Below are 22,891 nucleotides of genomic sequence, written 5' to 3'. Positions count from 1 at the left end.
ATTTTTGCATCTGGAATGAAGATTTTCATTTAACGTTTCAAGCTCTGGAAATGATTTAGACAAGACACTGTTTAAATTTATGCATGGATTTTCCGCTAGCTTCTTTCCATTTCAATCTCCGGTCGACGCTCTGCTCATGGAAGTAAACAAAGCGCGGAGGAGCGGAAAAATAAAGGCCACCGTCGCGCGGAGAAGATCATTGAGAACCCATTTTTTGCGAGCGGAAACGTCAAGTGCAGACATTACCAGGGCAATATTATTGTGATATATTATGTTACACGCAACTGCCAGCCAACAAGCTATAGTGTCTGCTACTGGCTGCAGTGCTGCGTCCGCCTCTCTTTCTTGCTTCCCTCCCGTCTTTTCAAAACGGAACCTCTTTTTTGATATTTGTAATTCAGAAAAGCGGCTGCTGCAGCGGAATAAGAAGGAAACTTTTCCACCCTCGCCATTATTTTATAGCTTCTTCAGCAGTAGCGATGTTGATTTTGAACCGGTTCAAGAGAAATAATAATAATATTCATCCCCGCGAGGAGTCGTATAAGAGAAAACAGCTCGGATTGCGCTCGTGGGGGATGGATGGATGTGTAATGCGGGTTTATTTAATGTCATAAAGGAAACGTGTCAGCTTAGAGGTTATGAAAAACATGCTAATATTGCTTCGGCACCCCCGCACACACGAGAGAGGGAAAAGCGTCTGAGCCCGTTTTAAGAAATCCATTAGAAAAAGCGGAGGCGCCGGGCTCATATTAAAAAAATGCGAGAATGATTTAATGTTTTCTCTCTGGGGTTAAGCAGCTTGTTTCTCTCTCAGACTGTCGCTTTGGCGAAGAAATATCTCTCTTTAATACAAGCGAAAGCTCAACGGAATTAAGAACGCGGTGAGCTACACCAGAGTTTTAAAATCGATTTCGGGCAGAAAATATTCGTGGATTTACGACACGGCGGTTTGAGGTTGACTACATAGAATTTCCGCAGGAATGACGGCAGCACACGACAAGATGAAAAAATGCATAGCTGCTAGCTGGTGGGGCACAACAACCCTTGATTTATAACCACTAATTTCCATGGAGTGTGGCCGAGTGGAAATGCTTGTTCAGAAATGCTGCGCGCGAGTGGTCGCTCGGTGAGTCGGTGCTCCTCTGTATGGGCTCTCGACGGCAAATGGAAAAGATGGCCATGTACCACTATACTCTCCGCTTGTTTCATGTACACTCTATGTATGAATGTATGTGTGTGCATACTTATGATATGCACGGAGTGAAAAGAAGAGATAGCACTCTGAAAAGGAACGCCACTGGTCCCCTGGAGCATACAGATGCGTCAAAGTTTATCCGTCCGCTGATCTTCCCTTTTTCGAGTGAATTCAAGCCCTCTTAATTTTTCCCTGTTTTTTAAAAATGATGCGAACCCACTGATGCGTATTCTGAAGAAGTTTTTGCTAAATGAGAAGCAAATATTATTTTTATCTTGAATTTTCATTAATTTGACGTTATTTAGTAATGGATCCATGTATTAAAAAGTTCTCGATGCTGTAATATTGTCATGATATTTCGAATAATTTAGAGTAACTCAATAATCTAAATGTTTCGAAAACCGATCCTATTCACAAGACTTCCTTTCCATTGAAAGGTGTTTTCGCTCGGAAAAAGCCAATTTTTCCTGTTTAACCTTATGCAACTAACACAGCCGGCTGCACGTTCTCCTTTTCAAGCAAGTATCTACAGTGCAACACAAATCTAGAGGAGCAACTCGACCCCTTCATGTTTTATCTTTCTGACGCAAAAAATCCATTCCTTTTCTTTATTCTTTTCAATCTCTCCCCATCGCGTTTTCTTTTGAGAGGAAATAATTGGCCTCATGCTTTCTCCCCCTGCAGACTGCTTTTGAAAAGCAAACCAGCCAGCCAGCTTCTTAAAATGCAAAGAATCGGACTCACCTGGATGTCCTTGGTGAAATGGTTGTTGCAGTAGATGTGCAGCGTGTTGAATTCTCGCACTTTGTCGAACTCGAATTTGATTTCGACCGGCTTGCCGTTTCTCGTGTCGTTGCGCCAGCCGACCCACCCTTGGCCTGAAACAAGTCGTTATATTCGGTCTTATTGCCAATTATTTCGCGTCGGTTGTTTCTCGAGAGCACTCGAGACGCGGAATAATTTCACAATTATTTGAATGCCTGAGTGCTCTATTGATTCTGCCTGCGATGCCAGCATGAGAATAAAACTCTTTCGCTAATGAGACCTGATTGTACCATGCATTCAAAAGACACACGCGCTCCCGCGTAATTTTGTCGCTGCCAGAATTCAATGGAGCGCGAAAAAGTTGGAGACTGCAGAAACTTACCTCTTTCGTCGTGATAGCCGAGTTTGAAATTTTCGAGACCAACTTTGCCATCAGTTAGCATCCCGAGGCCTCGTTTCAGCAGGTCCGATTCCCAGATGCCGTCGTAGGTGGAGTCGAAGAATTCCCAACCGTTGCCTCGTTTGTCACCCTGCGGCATCGAGTAGCTCACTATGCCATCTGAGAAAAGAGATAAGAAATATTTCAATTGGTACAAAATTTAACTGTTTATATTCAGATAAAATATTTTGAATGATTGTTTTTACAATTGTTTCAAATCTGGCGAAAACTGTTTGAAGATTTTTAGAATAAGTAAACAGTGGGTTACCAAATTTTGATGCGTTACTATAATTTAAATGCAAAATAAACGGTGTGAATTTTTTTAAAAATATAATCGACAAATAATTTCATAGAAATTTCTACAAAAATTATGTATTTCTCACCATTATAGTAGCAGCCATAGATTTCTACTCTCATGCAGACAGTCCTGCGGAAATCGCTGTAAGGCAAAAACCGAATCTTGCTCGCCCAAATCGGCGGGTCCAGGTCGTTTTTCGCCTCAAGGTAGGTGTTCTCATTTCCGGTAATCACCTGGAACAGAGGAGGGCCCGAATTCAATTAGATAACTCGATGGATCGATGGATGGCGGCGGCATTAAATCTGCGGCGCCTTTCTTCTGAGCCGCCACCGCATCTTGAAGCTTTAAGTCAATTATTAACACCCCTTGAAGTAGCCAGCCAAGGCTAACTAGTGTCTTTGAGTCACGCAACGCTTGCTGCACGCAAGAGAAACACCTCGCTTGCTTCCAAAGTGAGAAATTCGGGAGGATTACCGTAGCCGCATGAAACACTCTAGGGAATATTTTATGATTTTTGGTATAACATATCACAAAAAAAACTTGACTTTTTCAACACCAATTGGAACTGTGAAAACTAGTTGGTTCTGCAATTTCACAAGCTGTTCAATAAAATTTTGATGACCAATAAATTTTTATGCAGAAGAATTCAGAGTTTAATAAATTGGTTTAACATGGATGCGTCAGAATTTCTGCCTTCAGAATTTTCTTCTCTGTTTTTGGTCAAAATTTCGGAAATTTTCCTTTTGCCTCTTCCTACGGTACGCTCAGCAGAAACTGACTACAACCCCTCGCGTGGACTTGGTAATGGCCACGCCGCTACACATTTCTTTCAATCTTCATCACATCATTTCCTGCAGCAGAGGCAAGGCTGACCGCACTTTTTTAGGGATACGACTTCACCTGGGGAGGAGAAGCTGTTTTTTTTTTACTATCGGACGTGACATAAAATATTAGCAATGTGAGATGGACTGTAGCTATAAAGGCCTTTTCTCGTGTTTGGACAGACTTTTATCAGTGTGCACTGTGCACGAACATGGGGCATTGAAGATTGAATGTAGTCACACTGATATCATTACCCTGCTCGAAATTAATCGAGATGGTAATTTAATTCAGCCGCATTTTCCACATTTTATGACGGCACTAGCGTAGAACTTGAACGATTTACAGATCCTTTTCTGTCGATTCTCGACTTAATCTTTCAGTGCCACAAACTGTGACCAGTTTGATTTTTTAAGTAAATATAAAGACAAGTAATTTCGTGTTTTGGGTAACGTGGCACCATATTTCAATCTCCTATATTTTCGGATGGAATGTGAAACTCGTTTTCATTTTCACTGGGTTGGTCAATTTCTAACGCTAAAATGATCAATTTTTCAGCCGCAGGGCAGCTGATAGTGAGGAATTTTCCGGAGAAAAAACTGGCCAGAGCCGCAAAGCAACCAAAACGGACGGGAAGTCGGCGAGCATTTTCCAATTTCCCGCGTGCCTGCACACGAAATGCAGTCGGCCGGCAATCAAGATAGCCATTAGATATCACGTTGTCAGCGGCACACAACGCTAGCCGGCGGGTGCTGCTGGCTGAGTGGGTGGTGTCCATCATCGCCTGAATATCGCCCAGCCCATTTAACTCGAATAGAGGGCCATTTCGCTCCTGCTGCTTGTGAAACAATCGACGCCACCACCGAAGCGAAAGCAAAGCAATAGGCTCGCGTGCACAGGAATAAAAGGCGCGTGTGTGTTATGATGGAGTTATTATGCGAGCTCTTTTATTTCTCTCTGATGGAAATCCGACCGGCTGGCTGCGGCTATAGCTGTTTTTGGGTGCGTGCCGGCGCGATAAAACGAAAACCGCCCTGCGTGCGATAAATCAAAGCGGATTTTTTGATGCTGTTCGAGCAGCGCGCAGGGAAAAGAAAAAGTAAGTTTCCCTGCCGCTACTTTTCCGATAAATTGCGTGCGGGGAAATTAATTGCTTAGCCACTTGCCACGTCAAAAGCTTATCACGCTGAGAGATCCGGGCAGAGCTGCTCTGGAAATATTTGTTTTGAATGCCAGCAGTCCCACGTGAAAGAATTTGGGGTAATTTGGTTGTTAAAAATGGGCACTAATTAATTTTCCGGATGATGACATTGGAATCGTAATTATATTCAGAGGGTTAAATATAAAAGAGAGCATTTTTCACGTCCTCTCTGGCCATTAGCATTCTGTAGTAGCTTTTCTAAGAGCCCGTTTAATTGCCTGTTTATCCCTTTCGTAGAAGAGGCTGAGAAAAATTTGACTAATTCACTGAGAAATCCCAACATTGTGTTAAGTTGACGATTCTCGGATTGAATGGAGCGCATCAGAGTGACACTCTCGCTTCTAGCTCAGGAATTTTAACAACTCGGATTTTCTTTGTTGCTGCTGACAGCTTTTAAGAAATGATCCTAAAAAGACGCCTTGAATAAGAACGAGCGAGAGAGCGAAACAAAGGAAATCGTAAAAAAGCACGCGAGGAGGGGCCGCATTTCCTCTTCGATTTGAATAAGGCGTTGGTTCGTTTCGAAGAGAAACGAAAGCGAATTTCATGAATGCTGAGTGAAAAAAGCCAGGATTTTTAATTGGCAGTTGTCCCAGCGCAAAATTTCGGAACAAAATGGTTGGGTTTTGTTAGTTCCGCAAGTGCGATCGATCATCACCGTCCTAGTATGACGAGGCAGGAAAACAAAAATTCGCTCCCCCAATCAAAACTGACGCGCGTGAGGTTCATTTGTACGCTTGTATATTTACACGTAAACAGACAGATAGGCCGAGTGCAAAGTTTCGCCGGCGCTGGCAACAGCACAAAAGAATGAATGACAAATTACTCCATTTACTGTTAAGTGCATCAAATATTGATGATGGAGGGCCGCGGCAGCCTCTTCTTTGATGCAATTCCACGAATAATGGCGCGCGCCACTTTAATGGGCGCCGCCGTAAGAATAAAATATCACCACGAGTGTGTGTGTGCGTTCACATAGGTAGGGGACTGCGACATGGAAATGAGGGCGCTTGGGAATAAATAGCGTACGTACACGTCTTGGCAGGGGCGGAATTACTTCATAGATATGCCAGTCTCGCTCTCCCGCAAACAAAATCACTTGCAAAATGTTGAGTCGTTTGGTGTCTTCCCGTGCAGAAGTTATCTTAATGGAATGCATGGCGCAAAAAAGTCGGCCAAATGAGGGTAGTTTTCAACTTTTTTCTAACTTTCTACTTTCAATTCTCATCGATTTCCAATCTTCCCTTTACAACGGAGTATCATTTTTCACTTCGCTTCTTAAGTGCTTTATTTTGAAAGATGAAGTCACTGCACTTATAAGGGCCAATTCTCCATTGCAAATTTTTATTTGATGTTAAACGAAATTGAATCCATAGATTCAATGCCAAGGGTTCTCATCAGAAATTTCGCCCCGGCACGCCCCTGAGCCAGCGAAGGTAAACCAGGTGACGTCACGCGCCTTTGTTACCGCCGCTATCGATCCGCGAGACTCGTTTTCATTCGTCCGAGGAAACAAACTGGAAGAAGCAGCGGCTTTCGGTTCTCTGACTCTGGCTCTTTACCTCTGCTCCTTTGAAGTTGCGGTAGCGCACCCACTTGCCGAGCCGCGGACGCCAGTACTCCAGGACGTAGGCCTCGGCATACTCCTGGCCCTGGCCGTTGCCAAATCGGCCTTGCGTTTCCGAGGCGGTGATCACGTGCACGTTGTGCAGGTTGATCTCCAGCCACTCGCGTGGTGCGCTCGTGATCTCGTGCTTTGGACACCAAGCACCTCCGTGAAGCTCAGTCCGAACTCTGAAACATACAAATTTTGGGTTAAAAACAGAATATTGCTTTCTAACTAGGGAACTAGAGCATTAAAGCGCAGTATAATAGGTTGAAAAATTAACTTAAGCAGTAATATTGAGTAGATGTCAAGCACTGTAATTATTAACACTACGAGTGGCTCAGAGAGGTGGTTGGGGTATTATTCTAGCCAAAGTTTGTATTTGTTTTATAATTGCTAAGATTTAAATTAACCCTGCTCGAAACTTTTTACCTTAACCTTCTTTAATTGGCTTTTCATATTAACTATATTTATTTCATTTTAGTAAAAATGTCTCCTGGACCATTTTTCATGACAAATTTTGACTCCCCCAATCTATTCATTGGTTTGAAGTTTTTTGCGAGAAAACTTCTTTGGATTTATATGGAAAAGTGACAGCAAATTTAAAAAAATAACAGGTTTCTAGGTGAACCTTGGCTGTGACCCAATCCCTATCCTTAATCCAATTCCTTTTCATGCAATATAGCAAGAAATATTTTTTCTGGCATCTTATATTATTAATTATTATACATCTTACTTTTCATTATACAAACGTTTAATCTTGACTACAGGCTAATATTGTACTCTCAGCAAAGTGCCTGAGAAATTTAATATTAGTCAATTACGCAGCAATTAACGTTGTCAACCGTGGTCTGCTGCGCTCTCTATCTACCTCTCCGCTCAACGGCGTCGCGAGTACAGGTTGGGTGTTGTGCCTCGCAAGAAGCCGCGCCGTTTGTGCGTGTGCTCCAAGACCTATTATGCGGCAGCAGGAGGCGGCGTTTAATTTATTGAAGTATTTTAATTGCGTCGAGGGGGTAATGAATGAGCGAGAACAGAAGCAGAACCATAACAAACTTTACCCTCGCTCGCACTTGGAGAGAGTAGCAAGGCAGAGAAACTATAAACTGCCACCATACACACGCCGCTGCCGACTGAATCAATATGCGAAATACATGCTCTGCGGGATCTCTCTCTCTCTCTCTCTCTCTCTCTCTCTCTCTCTCTCTCTCTCTCTCTCTCTCTCTCTCTCTCTCTCTCGCTGTAATTACTCAGGTATTCACAACACAATTACCAGCTTGCTGATCTGATGAAGCACGCCGCGCCTAACTAACTAATAGTTTGCAAATTGAATTCCAAAGAGCGTCTCGTAATAATAAGGCACATAGACCTGCTCCAGTTCACTGGCGTTTGCGAACGAATTTATCAGAACGCAATTAGCGACACCATTGGGTGTGATTTTCGTTTGATGTGCTCCGCTCTGTGCCTCTCTGTTTGCTCCAACTCCCAGAGTTTCGCGCACCTGGCTTCCTGTTGTGTAAACATTTTGCCACTTGTATTTGTTTAAGGATCAGTTATTTTCGTATAGCAACTGCCCATTCACCAAATTACATGCAAAACTTAAAAACCCCAACAATTTTGATTCGTGAAAAATGTTTGGCTACTTTTGGTATTTATGATTTTCAAAGTCTCAATATCTGTTGTTTGCTTTAAATTTTCCTTTTGCGGTACTTGAGGGGGAAGCAAAGGGCTGTGGTGCAATTAGCCTACATGCAGAGGCTGAATGCAAAGTGCTGATAATTAAATGGCTGCAAAGAAGCGAGAGAGCAAGACCACGGTCTCAAGGCCTCTTGTTGTCTCGAGTGTTGCCCACAATGCTTCTCACCAGCATATTACACTCGAGAGCGCTCATCTCTGCAGCCGACGAAACATGCAAAACGGCACCATGCCATTCGGCACCTCGCTTCAAGTCCTGTTCATTTCGCAGCACTAATGACGAGAGTTTATTTAAACCAGCAAAAAGCACCGAGTGGTTTTCCAAACCTTTTGAACTGGGCTTTTTCGCAGCCCGCATCAGCAGCAAAAAGTGCTATTTTATCCATTTTGCGGCTCATTAAAAAGCCAAGCGGAGATTTCTCCCTTTGTTGCGGATGACAATGAGCCGCTTTCGCGTCATGCGGGTTGCATATGCATGCCATTTCTGGTTTTGAAATTAATCCTACCACGTATTTCGGCTTCAAAGCAGAGCATGACCAGACAGGGAGTTACAAATAACTAGACATGCGTAGCATTGATATTGGCAAATAATGACCGGTATCATAATTAATTCTGCATTGTCACGGTATAAAAATTCGCAACAAAGAGGAATGATTCAATCGAAATTATAAACTCATCAGGAATGATATGAAATTAAAATCACCTTTATTTTGGGTGAGGGTTTTTTTAGATTTAAATTCGATACGCCAAACGAGTATGATGTGAGATTTATTTCTGTGAAAAATGAGCTCATCCAAGCGCAAGGCCTATATATTTAGTGAATATTTTTGCCTCATCACAAGTGCCCTAAGGTTCAGTCCAATAAAATATAAAAGCGGCTCTTTGTGTCAGCGCAACTTTTTAATTAATCACCAGCTGGCGAGCACAATAAATGTGTTCCATGTACTTTATCAGGCGGAGAGGAACTTGAAACTTTGGTTCTCGCCATCAGGGCATTTGCGGCCATAAACTTTTATGGCTTTATTATATATTGCGTCTGAGAGAGCGCTCATATCGATTGTTGATACCAATTTCCGCCTTATCATTCCAACTTAGCCCTTATGAGCACGTGGAAGCGGAAAATTAGAGCAGTCGCTTCATGCGTTCGCGCCTCGGGCTGCAAAATAATGAAATATAAACCGACGAGCCTCAAATGACCCTTAGTGTATAATCTGAATTTTGTTCGCTCTCTCTCTCATTTTTATTCAATCTGATACACCAAAACCGCCTAAAGGGCTGAAAAAGGGATGAAAAAACCAAACGGATGTTTTTCCAGTCGATGGACAGTGATAATGATGGGCGAACAAAGGGAATCTGTCTGGTGCTTTTGACGGTGTCTCGCCGCCCGCTCAGATTCGTTTTTATTTTCCATCTGTCATGACATAATGGAGGCAGAGGAACGAATTCAGAAGAGGAGACATCAAGCGAAAATCAAAGATTTGCTCACTAGCTCCCATGTAACGCAAAAAGAAGAAAAGTGTGGAGGCGGGCGGGCATGCAGGCGGGCGCGCGAGCTACGTGAGACGCTTTTCGAACGAGTGATTTTCCTGCACATGCAGAATAAGTGAACTCGAGGAGAAGGAAGCGAGCGAGTTCCGCGGCAATGATTCTGTCTATCAAACATATCGCTCCAGTGAGCTTAAATTTACTCGCAGCATCCTCCGCATCTCGAGAGCGCTTCTGTCAGTAACACTTGTTTTCCTTTCACAGCGTATTAGGTGATGCATTTGTTATGCAAATTCGGATATTTCGCTTGTCGTCGTTAAATTTAATTCAAGCGCAGAAGTGAAATTGGAGTTGCACAATCATTTGAACGAAATTCATTTCTACTCTATTCACCCTGTAATACAATTTTCATTTCTCTCAGTTCAACTCCCACGTGCTCTCCTGGGGATGTGAAATACTGTAACGTTAATATTATCTTACACCTTTATAGGTAACATGAGAAATCTGTTTCAATAAAATAGATCTGAACATTTTAAGAACTTATTAGTTTTGACTGACTTTTGATCTGAATTTTACATAGCATTAATATATTGATACAATCATTATCTACATGGCACAATCTTTCTGAAAGTGGATCATTTTTCACATCCCTGTGAGCCCCACCTTTCCAATTTGATTCGACATATATGCAAAATTGCTGTGAAGAAGTGAATGCGTAATAAAGCTGCGTGTTTGTCATATTGCCAGATATTCCTCATAATGTAACGGCTGACATCAATAAAGGGAGAATATATACATCTACATTTCAGAGACAAAAAGAAGCAGCGACGACTCCTTTCAAAAGACACAGGCAGACACACAACACTCGGCCCGCTGATGGAAACATTCTTTCCTTTCTTTTTTCCACCGTCCTTTTATATATCCTCTCGTCGCTGACTGTTGTGTTTTTGTCGGATATTTGCATGTGTATTGTCTCGTTGAATTTCTCCACCATCCATCATCATCGAGCCCCTGTTTCCCAGCAGCCCACTCAATTTTTGCAGATATTGGAAGGCGCCAATCGTCTCTCCCAGCAGGTACGAGACGCGCAAGCAAGTGATTCTGGCCATGTATTTTACATAACGAGCTCCCGCAGATATATGCGCGTCTATCCTTTAGATTTTCCCACTCCGTTTTTGCGCCTCCCGCACACACAGCACTTGTTGAGAGGAAAATTGGAAAAGTCTTTGAGGAACACCGGGGGCGAGATCAGCTTTCCCATCCACGATTGTTCTGTTCACCTGCGGACATGAAACTTTGGGGATATGTGTGCTTTGTATGCTAGACTTATATTTTTACAAATTATGAAATGATTTAGAAAAGAAGTCAGCTAAATTTGCCTCGAATTCCCAGCAAAATACCCTCCTTCGAGTAGCACATGTCATGTTATTTATTTATAGCGCTTTGCTTGTTTCAATCTGGCTGGAGCCCTAATACAATTAGTTTGCTCTTTATCTAAAAGGGTTTCTATACCCACAACAGTTGTAATATGCAAAAGATTTTGAAAGTTATAATTTTCTGTTTTTGTTTTTTACAAATATGTAGATGGAGTGTGCTTCTCTAAAAATACATATTGCTACGATGCTAAGCGACTTGAAAATACAATATTAAGTAAAATAAACCGGATTCACGAAATCTCAAAAGCTTCAAACTCATAGCTAGTTTGAAATTTTATTGTTTATTTTTTCCATCGTAAAATTCCCAAAAGTTTAGAACCTAAAAATCCAGTACTCGCTGAATAAATGTGAACCTTTCAGGAATAATTTTTCATATTCACACGAGCAATTTTGAATCTCCAAAAACAGGCAGAGACGTGTGCCCCTAAAACAAAAACAAGGCAAGAATGTGTCAGCGACTTGTTGTTGGTGTGCGAAATTGAAAACGCCAGTCATGCCTGCTTGATGCTCTTCTCACTCAGGCTGGTGCGAAATTTCCACTAGCGGTTTCTGCTCTATCACACACATTCCCGCGCACACTCGCAAGCATAATATATGAAGCTCGAAACGAGCAGTAAAAAAAGGCAGCCGTGGCTTATCTTCAAATTCGATCCAGCAGCGCGGCGCATAGACTGCTGAACGTAACTTTTTAGAGTGCATTTCAGCGAAAATGGACCAGCTTATCGCCGCCTGCTGGCACCCCATACACATGCGAGAACGTGCGCGAAACAAAATACGTGCGGCAGGCTAACTAACCGCGGCCAACAAAGAGTCCTTCTTATCTAGTCCCATTGCATGGTAAATATTTTGAAAGCTGGGGGCTCGTCGCAACGGAAATTAAATTTCGCTCTCCAGTGCCGGGGGCGAGCAGACGACGCGAATTAAGACGTTGATAATGGCGTGATTGATGCGTGAACATGGAAATTTTTCAACACAAGACTCATTTCGTTCTGTCATTCTTTGCATCACTCCCCCGACTCGGAGAGCAGGTCCACACTTACGAGCTGAAATGCTCCAAAAAGAAGCATCTTTTTGCTCGGTCCTCTTTTGTGAGCAAGTTGTGTGAAAGAGCGGACCACACTGAGTGAGAGGAAAATGCACTTTTAAGCGCTAATATCGGCAGCAGTGCGGTGCTCTCTAGAACGGGAAAATGCTTGCACGTTTCAGTCATCACTCAATTCAGCGTGCCGGTGAAATCTTAAAAATGATGATGGATCTCCGCGTGGTTGATGATAATGGCCACACGGCGGGCTCAACCGCGCCACACCACTTATTTCCAACGATGCACTCTCTCTCTCTCTCTCTCTCTCTCTCTCTCTCTCTCTCTCTCAAACCTGACCCTTTTCTTTCTTTGTGCACTCGACTGTGCGGTGCTACCTTTCCTTTCCCTCAAAGCACCCGCAAATGCTTTTTTCGAATTCCGATTTCTGGAATTGATGGCTCTGGTGCCACTTGAAAGTTTTATGTGTGGGTGCACCAGTGACGAGGGAACATAAAATTAAGTGTAATTTACAAGAGAGTGGGTGCAGAGTGAAAATGCTCTAAAAGCTGAATTTATCGCACAAAAATAGCCTCCCCTCTCAAGCCCACGAATATTAGATAATGACGTCAATAATTAAAACCCCACGGAGAAGTGATGTTGCATAAAATAAATAAATGTTTGAATATTCTTTCAAGCTTTCCTGGATATCCCTTAAATTTAAATTCATGTTTTCTTAACGCATGGCACGCTGAAGGATAAGTTTTCACTTTACATCTTAAACGGGAAGCGCGTGCATACTTTTCCCACCAACTCCAAACATTTCCCGGAGGGTATGAAAAAGTTTGCCTGGACAAGTTTGCATTGGCAAGCCATTTTATAACTTTGCAGGTTTTTGTCCGTGTTAGCCGTTGTCAAAGGAAAAGTTTGGACATCAAAACGTTCCCATGATGAGAAGGACGGAAATTTGTGTTGGTAGGATATACAAGTACACTGCCGGAGCCGACAGAGATATTCGCCTCGACAGCAGAATGATTTTAGCCAGCTTCTCTCTCTCTCTCTCTCTCTCTCTCTCTCTCTCTCTCTCTCTCTCTCTCTCCTTTGTATTTTCTGCGCAGCGTGCCCTATGGGATGATTGTTAGTGAGATACACGACTTCTAAATCTAGCTGCGCGCTCGTGTTCGACAGGTTTTCGGATCAAAAGGTCAACAGGCGTCTTGCTCTCTTTCATGGCGTGAATCGCAACGCCTCGTGTCCCGTGTATGTGTATGGGTGGAAATTGTTGGCGCGCGGGAGAGTGAGCGAATTGCTGAGAGTGAGTGCATGAGTCTGTGTGTGTGTTTTTGCCGGCCGTGCTCTGGGCGTAGGATTATTTTATCTTGTTTGACATTTTCACGCGCCGATACCTGCGTAGAAACGTTATTATTAGCCCGCTGTGTGAAACAAAATAATAAAAGTGTCAGTGGGGAATGTACACGATCTCTTTATGTGCACATCGCGGCGCCTCTCTCCCGTTTTTCCATACAACGAGCAAAAAACACGGTCAATGATACGCCCATAAAAACTTTACTATTTGCACCTTGTGTAACAGTAAACTATTACTATGTATTATAGCCCTGCCATCCGATCACTATTTAATACGAATGACGGTAAAACAATAGTTTGGAAATGACATGGCATTTTTATTAATATTGATGAAAATCGTAAATATTTGAACAATTCTTCTAGATCCTAAAGATAATTATTTTAAATTTGATACTGATAGGAATTTAATACAAATTATATTTGGGATATTTATAAAATAATAAGAAAAATTTGGTTCAAGCTATCTGCAGGCGTATAATATGAGCACGATAATTAAAAAATACAATTTCTTCTTAAATACATAATAAATTAGAAAAACGATATATAAAGAGTTGCTTAGTTAACACATTACGCTTTGTTAATTCGATTGTTGGGCCATGTATAAATAAACAATGGATTGCAGCCTAAGGAATACAAGCCAAACTGTCAAGGGTAGCAGGAATGCCGACACTACTTAATCTCTGCTTTCCTAAATTTAAATCTTACTTTCCACGTAGCAAAACCCTCGCCATGATGCTAATCAGGTAAGCTCCAAACTAGATATAAAGTTAGCCTTTCCTACTTTGGTTGTGCCAATGCAGTGACCAGGCTCAGATTTACGACCTCAAGTGACGCACGGTTCCTTTCAAAAGTAAAAGTCTCGTTATCCAAGAGCGAAATAAGAATGGTTATCTCGATCTTAAGAAAATTCGGTGGCAAAAAAGGTAGCACAAAGCGGCGGTGTCCGCGAGAAACAAAAACGCCCTCTCACTGCCGGCCTGTATTAAAGAAACATTAAAGCAAGAGACTTGTTTTATGGGCGCACGGAGAACACATTTCACCGCGCGCGAGTTACGCTGGCTTTATGGACTCGGCGGCTGGCGTATGTGTGTGTGCATTGTATAAATAATTCCGCAAGCAAGCAAGCCGCCAGCCAGCCAGCCTGCGTACCTGCAGGATCTTGCAAAGCTGCTGCCGGCCACAATAAATTACAATTAAACTCCCTTCCTAGCTGTGTGCCTGCGGAATAAATAAATATCAATTTTTATGCCTTTAATGGCGGACGATTTATGGGCGAATCGGAATGGAAAAGAGCGGCTCCCGCCGCGATTTACTCTTTGTTTCCACGTTTCTGAGAAGCACGCTGGCTGAGTTATGGTAGCTTGCGAGCAAAATTAATATCCAAAGGCACGCTGAGCTAAACATCTGCAAATTGATTCCAACTGCTGCCATAAACGCAGCAGCTTATGCGAAAATATTATTGTGCCTATTACGCTTATTAGTTAATTTATTAGCTGACGCATATAGTTGCGAGTATATTTCCCTATGCGAGCAGTCCTCCATAATTTTATTCATTTGTCATTTATGACTTAGATCCCGTTTTTGTAACATTAAAGATAAATTTAATAATCTTTTTGCATTTACCATATTAGTAATTTGAAAAACTAAAATTTGCTCTGCGCAAAATAAGATCGATTGACGGTGGCAAAAATCTTTGGAAGTTAGATTATTGTAAAAAATGCCTTCGAATGTATTCCATCTGCCATACATGCTAAAAAAGTCCATCTGTTGATAAAGCATGCGCCTGCTTGCTCTTGACAGAGATTAATTTCTCAGTTTATTAAATTAAGGATGCGCACGGTGTCATTTTGGCTTGAAAACCATGCGTCTGGGCAGGTAATTTATCGGTTGCTTTGCTCCGTTGTTTGCGTCCACGTTGCACACACTCGCTCATATGCACTGCAGGAAAATAAACAAATGGGCCCAACAGCTGCGACGAATAGACCGAGTAAAAAGCACCCGGCGTCGTCGTCCATGTCACTTTTTTGTCTCTCGTCGCGCGCGGTGAGATTTTTTATTGGGCGCCGCCAGCATGTATTGACGCGTGTGCATCATTAGTCAAAAACAGGATAGAGAGTGTGGCGCTTTTTTGTCCCCGTGGATCAGTCGTGCTTTATTTTGTTCCATTTCAAACAATTCCTATAAATAATATGAAATATTTACATGGGAAAGGATATTTTTAATTTTGGATTTGCTTCTGTATGGTGCAATTTTAGTGTGCTCTAATGGAAGCTAAGCTATTCTTAGTAATACGTGTGTATATTTAATTAAAGCAAAAAATTTTCAGGCTATTTTCATTTGAAAAATGTCTCTAAAACATTTATGGAAATTTAATTTACCGAACTAACCTAACAAGCCACATAGATGCCCTTTGAAATTTTCATTGCGGTTGTCTTTAATTAAAAATAACATGATGCCCCATTTCTATCAAAGGACTAAATATATAAAATGAAAATTTGCTCTGGAAGATAACAAGCCTTCTCATTACACCTAGAGGCAACTAGCTTTTGAATAAATAATGAGTTCGCTTTAGCATATCATCAAAAGACTATTTTACGTAAATTCGCTTCAACAGAAACTGTATATGAACAACCACGCAAAAATTAGATCGGGAAGACGCGCTGCTCATCAAAACTTTGTACTTTCTTTTATTTTACCTTTCATCAATATTTCCACGAGCAGCACTTTTCCCAGAAGCTATTTCCAGTTTGGCTTTTTAGGGAAAAACAAATAATAAAATAGCCCGGCCGAGTGGTTTTATCGGTCCCGCGGCCTTTTTCATCCAAAATTTACATGCGGTCAAACTTTTTTACATGCCAAAACGAGCCCATTGCCACCGCCAGTTAAGCCTTCCCTTTTTACGATTGAAATAAATTTATCCGACAGAGGGAATGCTAGCCGGTTGGTCAGAGAGTGTTGGCCTTCAGGAGTGAGTGAGGCAGGCAGGCAGGCACAATTTGCAAGATGATTCATAACTCAGCAGGAGCAAAACCGTTAAATCGAATTGCCAATATAAAAAACAACATTATTCGCTGGCTGATACAAATCAGTTGCCACATTGGGCGCGTGAGAATAAATCTTGGCGGCCGACTTCTTGCGCTGATGGCAATAATAATTTCGCCTGGGGCCACCGAGGAGGCAGGCTTTTTGGTCGTCGCAACCGCTCGCCCGGTTGCATACTCGGCACAGCGGCAGGCGTCGAGCGCTAATGCAGCCGTCTCGGAGAGCATCCGGCCGTCTCGTCTGCTCAATGCTTCCTCTGAATCAAAGCTTTACCCTCGTACTCGAGAGGCAGGCGGGCGGGCGGGTTGGTAGGCATATTCACCCTCGGCTGAGTGGGGTGCGGTTTGATTTTGTTAGCTGCATGAATAAAACAGGCGGCGATAAATAAAACATTAGCTCTAGTGGATCCACAGACGCCTCCGCATTGACCCCAAGTATATTTCGTGCACAAAGAGCATCGAGATGCAGTCAGGTGCATTAAGGCAAGGCGCCGCGCAAAAGCCAACATTCGCCCAGCCGTCTTCTTGGCCGCCAGCCAGATTCCAAGATTGGCGGGGCTAATCCCGAACAAGAAACCAAAGGTACAAGCTAAATGGTTTGTTTTCTCCCAACAAAACTTACTTTGGAGGATTAAGCCGTATAAAAATCCCACAAAGATAAAAATCGAACCCAAAATACGTAAAACTATAATAAAATATTTTCTGAATGTATTATTTTATATTCAAAATATAAAGAAAGAAGCATCTCGCATTCAAAACACAGAAAATTAATTTGCAGTGTGTACTCAACCCTTCACCACGTTTCAAAACATCAGCTTGACATGACTTCAGCACAAACCCCAAAATACAGTTTTTTTTTCCTTGAGGAGATCCAGTTGCTCAAACAAGCCGAACATCCCATCATTAGTCATTTTTGTGAATCCAGCACCAACCTCTCTATTCCCAGTGGCTGAAGAAGACGAGCGAGCTATTCTTGAGTTACAAATTTAATGACGTGGCGAGATAGGAAGGATTAGGGACTGCACTGATTATCCCTCTCGAAAATAAGCTGGCGGCCAGGCGGCAGCCACCGCTCTTAGGAGCACACTTTCATTTCATATTTTATTAATAGCCCACGAACAAGGTGGATTTGTTTTAAAATTAAACACACCCCGCCAGCAGCGTGCCGTCATAATTCATGCTGCGTGTGCTCTGCCTAATTGCTAGCTAGCCCGGCTCACGTGGTTTATGCGCAGAGGTAAATTACTCTCACCCGAAAAATTTCCCAGCGGAAATGAGAAACGCGTCCTGAGCAAGCATACAGGACGAATTCCAGGAACAAACATTCCGGTCGAAATTTCATGACTTCCATCCCTTCTCGACCAAGAAATTACTAGGAATCAAAGTGAAGCTCGAATTTTAACGGCTCGCTGCACATTAGCAGAGGCGGAACTTTCTCGCAGCAGCAAATTGCATTTAATTTAATATCTCACGCGCGGCTAGCACCCCCAAGTGCCTGGCAGGTATGCATCCCTTCGCGGGGCAGCCTAATCTCTGCTCTTTCCTGTTCTGCAAAGGAAACGGGAAACAACATTTCTCACTGGCGCGATAAGCACTTTCGCCCCGGCCATTGTATTTTCCGCGTCTGCACCGCCGCCCTCGCACTTGCTCGCCCGTTTGCTCGCACCTGAGGCAGCAAGCCTGTTTTTAATGATTTTTCCTCTCTGGCTGGCACATATGCACTTTAATAGAGAGAGCCGCTGTGGATTAACACTCCTCGGAGGAAAGGCCGACTAGCCAGAGCGCTTTTTATCTCCTCAACTGGCAAAAAGAGCCGCGCACGTTTGTGCTAGAGAGTCGAAGGAGCAACCGGACCGTCTAAACGCCAGCCTGATCGGGAGCAGCAAAATGTTAACTAGATAGGATTTTTAAATTTTTAATTTATTTCAACAGCATTTTCACCTAGATCGATCGTTTTGTTTCATTGTTTAAATTTAATTGAAACAGACACTTGAGGAATGTCCCTTTGTTGTAACACTCTAATCTTTTAATTGGGTGCCAGTAGCAGATAAAAAATAGTCTTCCCGCGCGCGATCCGGATGTTGTGCGTTGGGGCAACGTTAAAATCTGGACATTGTTTTTCATCGTTGTCAAGAATGTCAATTTATTTCCCAACTGGTTTCGACATTACATCTGAACCCAATGACACGAGAGCAATCCCTCCTTAGAGCAAAATATAATTACAAAACCTTTTGGCTACGATACATTTTATATTTAGTTGATATTAACTCGAGTTTAAAGGATTTTTACCGGATTGTATTGTGATTTGTACTATACACAATCAGCCAGTCTAAAATTTGTCTAAGCAAGCCCACTCCAAAGAGGGCCCTGGGTTGGTCTGTGGCCATCAAACGTTTTCGCCCGGCCGGGGACTTTCTTCTTTTCCCTTTTCTTTATACACTGGACGTGGTGCTAAAAAACAGCCAACAGGGGCGGCAAGACGACGACGGCAGCGAGCAAAAAGGAAACTTTGCTCGCGTGGAAGAGCATCTTATGGGTCACTTCGCCACACCGAAACAATAAAAAATCATATTAAGCTGCTCGATGCAGCGAGCAGGATCAATATTATGGAGCGAGACGGACGCAAAGCTCAGCACCAGACCAAATTTCAGTGGTACATTCGCACCGGTGCGTTGTTGCAGTAGTTTGTTTGTGTCAGAGTGTGTGTTGTTTGCCTTAATAATGCAAACAAACAAGAAAGGGTTGGCAAACTTTGTGTCGTCGCACGCGGGCAGACGGTGCTACAGTTGGGGCGCGAGATATATTTATCGCGTCCCCCTGCCTGCCTGCCCGCCTGTGTGTATGTGTGTTTGCGAAATGGCGCTTACCTTCCGTGCGTAGGACCGACGTTTCCATTATCAAAAGATGAGCTTGCTGATATGTCCTCGTCCCTGATTGCGCCGTTCTCCATGCCCAGAGGCGCGATGCATTGGGCTGCAACAACAAGTTTACAAAAGTTAGTGCATGACCATCAAGATAGTGATATTTTTCTTACATATAAGCTTACATGGATTTGTTAAACAAAAATTCATTCTTGCCTCAAAAATCTTAAGTTTGCACAACAATTAAATGTATAGTTTATAGGCTTCACTGCATAATATCCTCGGGATCAGCGAACATATAAAAATTCTTTGTGTTCGAAAATTAGTAAGTATAATAAGTTAACGAAATCAGTTCATATTCCATAATTTTTTAATCATTTAAATAGCCCTCCAACCAGTCAAAGCAAATTAAGCACGACATTTAATTTCCCTGGCTTATGAGAAATACTCCCAAATTGTGTTTCTCGAGCTTTTTGATTCCATATTTAAGATTTCAAATGTCAGTCAGGAAGTAGAGTAATCGGTTATTAGTGTTCAAGTACTTTAAAAAAATTGAAAAAAATCAATAAACTTCTTTCATTACGTGTATTTGATATTTTTCATTAAATATTTTTATTTCTTATTTTCAACAAATTGATAGACATTTATCGAGGATCCTATAACTTGTTACAACCTAAGCTAACCATGGTGAGCTAATTTCTTGAAATCCTTTAAACTATACCCTTGAGAGCGCAGAGTGGACGATGACGGTGTCCAGCTCATGAAGCTATATTTACTCTCTCGCTTTTCAAGTTATCTCTTCCCTTTTTCTCCGTTCTCTCTCGCGCGCGTCGTGTTTTACACGTGTCTGCATTCATAAAGATAACGAGAAAGGGTTTTAAAAGCGGCTGCTCCGAGCGCAGGAAGTATCCACTACGCGGAGCACAAAAACGCAACAGCCAGCTTTATCAAAAGCCGGCGAGCGAGAATATAATCTGGTCGGGCTGCAGCATCAGCCTCTTTGCCGGACGGCCGGAAAAATAAATAAATAAATAAAGCAGCCAGCTAAAGCATCTCGCGTTAGATCGATACTTGAATACTTAATGGTGGGCATTTGGCGACGGTGATGGTGCAGCTTTAATCGCCGCCTCATGCATCGTCATTTTGCAGCCGCACATTTAATAATGAAGCCGGAACCGGTCGAAATGTGTACGCGAGAGCACAAAGCCTCGGCCGTGTATGTGTACGGCCGCCGGCTGAATTATGCACGTGCACAGCGAGTATCGGCCGGGCGCATATTGCGGGGTGTAATGGAAGGGAAATTACCCCCGAGTTAATTATTAACCGGGGGGCCGTGCTAATGCTGGCAACAAATGAATCCAAGTGCATCCCACTCTCGCTCTTCTTTTGCTGTATTTGACAGCCACCAGCCTCTCATATACATACACGCCCGCGCGCATTAATTTCAAAATAAAATGCCCGCCAAAAGGGTGAGAGCCGGCGCGGTGTTATCGCTCGATTTATTTCCTCGCCGATAATCCATCATCTGACCTGACAGCGCAGATTGCACGCATTTGCATCGCACTGCGATGTACACATCTATCTGTGTGCGTTACGCCCTGACTGAGAGCACACTGCATGCTGCCGTTATCGCTGGTCAATTTCAATATTGTCCTGATGAAATCTCACCTTTGTTTGAGATATTGATTCATTGAGCCCCGAACTGCATGCTGTTTATGAAAGGGCATATTCCGGATACCCTCTGCAAAACAGCAGCAAAGCACTACAACGTGATCCGTCTTTTTTCTATTATGACTGGTTCTCTACTGACTGGTTTAATGGAAAAATAATTTATTTCTTCACACTTAAAACATAAAAAAACGATAGTTCCAGTTTTTATTAATTTTAATATTTAGGGGAACACTAATAAGCAATCACATATAATCAAAAAGAACAATAGACAATTTCATTAAATTGGCTTGCCATCAAAATAATAATTTCCCTTCACATAAATCCCTCGAAACGTTTAATTGTAAATTTTGTATCGAACAGTATTGATTTTGCTGTGGTGCCTAACAATGAGCTCTACTCATTTTATCATGTATGAAGGCAATGTAAATTTATCCTCATGGAAACAGAAGACTTTTTCTCGTGTCAGGTCTAAAATTGAAAATTTGTGCGCGGGACGCAGCTGCAGAGAATCGAGAGAACCATTGTTGCCTTGTCTTTTCAATACATTCTCCATCAAGCTCGACAGAAGCGGCGAATTTTGCGTCTGATGCGAAAGCTGGCGTTCACCAGCACAATTCATCGCAGAGGCAGAAGCGGCCGTTTTTTATCTTTCCACATGTCAAAATCACTTGGCTCATTTCTCTCACGTTTCTGATCGCGCACGGTGGCACAGCCTGGCCGAGATCTAGAGCGCCGTTTTCATAGATCAATACGCTGGAAATAATAAATTTCCGTCCTTGTCCATCAAGTAGCGAAACTCTTCCACTCGAATTTCTCTCCGGCTGGCGTCGGAAGCAAAACAACGCACGCGACGAATATTTAACAGGATATTAAAAGAAAATCCACTTTTGAACGAGGGCATTCCGTTTGAGAGAGGATTTGCCACGCTTATGGAAAGTGTCGGCCGTGAATGATGAATTGGAAACAGTAGTTGGCCGCCGTGCGAGCATGATCGTGAATAATGTGTCGGCCTGATTGGCTGCATATTTCGACCAGGGATTTATAGCCGCCGAGGCCCGGGCGCATTAAAAAAGTACCAATGAATTCTGTGAATAATTTAGTGGCGCCCGCACTGTGCGCGGGGTGGCGTTAGCGTTGGTAGCCTGCTGCCGCTCTCTTTCTCCGAATTTGCATAACACAATATCTGGATGCGTGGCGAGGGAATTCGTGCATGCAGCTCCAGCGGCACTCGCCGCGCCCGCCTACTGAATTTATGATTTGTTTTATCCCTTTGTCCGGCAGCCGCATTTTCATAATCCGCACATAAAAATTGTATCCGTGCATATTTTATCGACTCTTCAGTGCGCGCCTCCAGTATGATTTCAAATTTTACTGCTATCTCTTAATTCCTACATCATGATCAAATAAATATACTATGAATGGTTCAATATCTGCGTAATAAAAAAGCTTCTTAATGGTATCAGTCCATTGACGACTGATTTGATTTAAATACTAAAAGGGATTATATTTCATAAATCATTCTTTTTCCGTGATACTTTTTCTTCATGATAATCAAATATTCCTATAAATTGAAATTTTTTATAATATCTGGTGATGAACAGAAAATAATCAAGGTTGAAATATCATTTTTGATCAGATGTTTTCTTGAATAGAAATATGCTCAATAAATATATAGGGAGTTCATTTCATGTATAGAAGCTATTTTTAAATGAATATTTTTCTGATCAAGCCAAAAATGAATCGTATTTATACACGCTAACCCCCTAGAGAACATAAATATTCGTTTTTGTGTACAAATGAGCATAAAAATTCACTCATTGTGTAGGTCTAAAGCTCTTTGATGTTTCTACAACTAATATAATAAATTCTGCTAATGCCTGCTGATGTCTCCCAGCGCTGGAATGTGTCATATCTTTAGAAGCTACCGCAGCTGCCAGCACACATGGAAATGCTCTGCTTTTAGCAAAATAACGCGTTGCTTCTTCATATGCTCTGC

General features: G+C 42.4%; 1 protein-coding gene across 4 annotated transcripts in view; it reads right to left on the bottom strand.

Annotated features, from left to right (window-relative positions):
- Positions 1-22,891, bottom strand: part of LOC135940979 (discoidin domain-containing receptor 2-like) — a 106,449-nt gene that overhangs the window by 13,462 nt on the left and 70,096 nt on the right. For all 4 annotated transcript variants that reach the window (XM_065486160.1, XM_065486159.1, XM_065486162.1 and 1 more), the window contains 5 exons: positions 19,231-19,336; positions 6,280-6,511; positions 2,783-2,930; positions 2,343-2,519; positions 1,940-2,073 (listed from right to left, as the gene is read on the bottom strand). In XM_065486160.1, the coding sequence (XP_065342232.1) occupies positions 1,940-2,073; positions 2,343-2,519; positions 2,783-2,930; positions 6,280-6,511; positions 19,231-19,336 (797 nt within the window). The remainder of the gene's footprint in view (positions 1-1,939; positions 2,074-2,342; positions 2,520-2,782; positions 2,931-6,279; positions 6,512-19,230; positions 19,337-22,891) is intronic.

This window comes from Cloeon dipterum, chromosome 3, assembly GCF_949628265.1.
Source record: "Cloeon dipterum chromosome 3, ieCloDipt1.1, whole genome shotgun sequence".
NCBI classification, from domain to species: domain Eukaryota; kingdom Metazoa; phylum Arthropoda; class Insecta; order Ephemeroptera; family Baetidae; genus Cloeon; species Cloeon dipterum.
The sequence above is the reverse complement of the archived record's forward strand: the minus strand, read 5'-3'. Positions and strand labels throughout refer to the sequence as shown.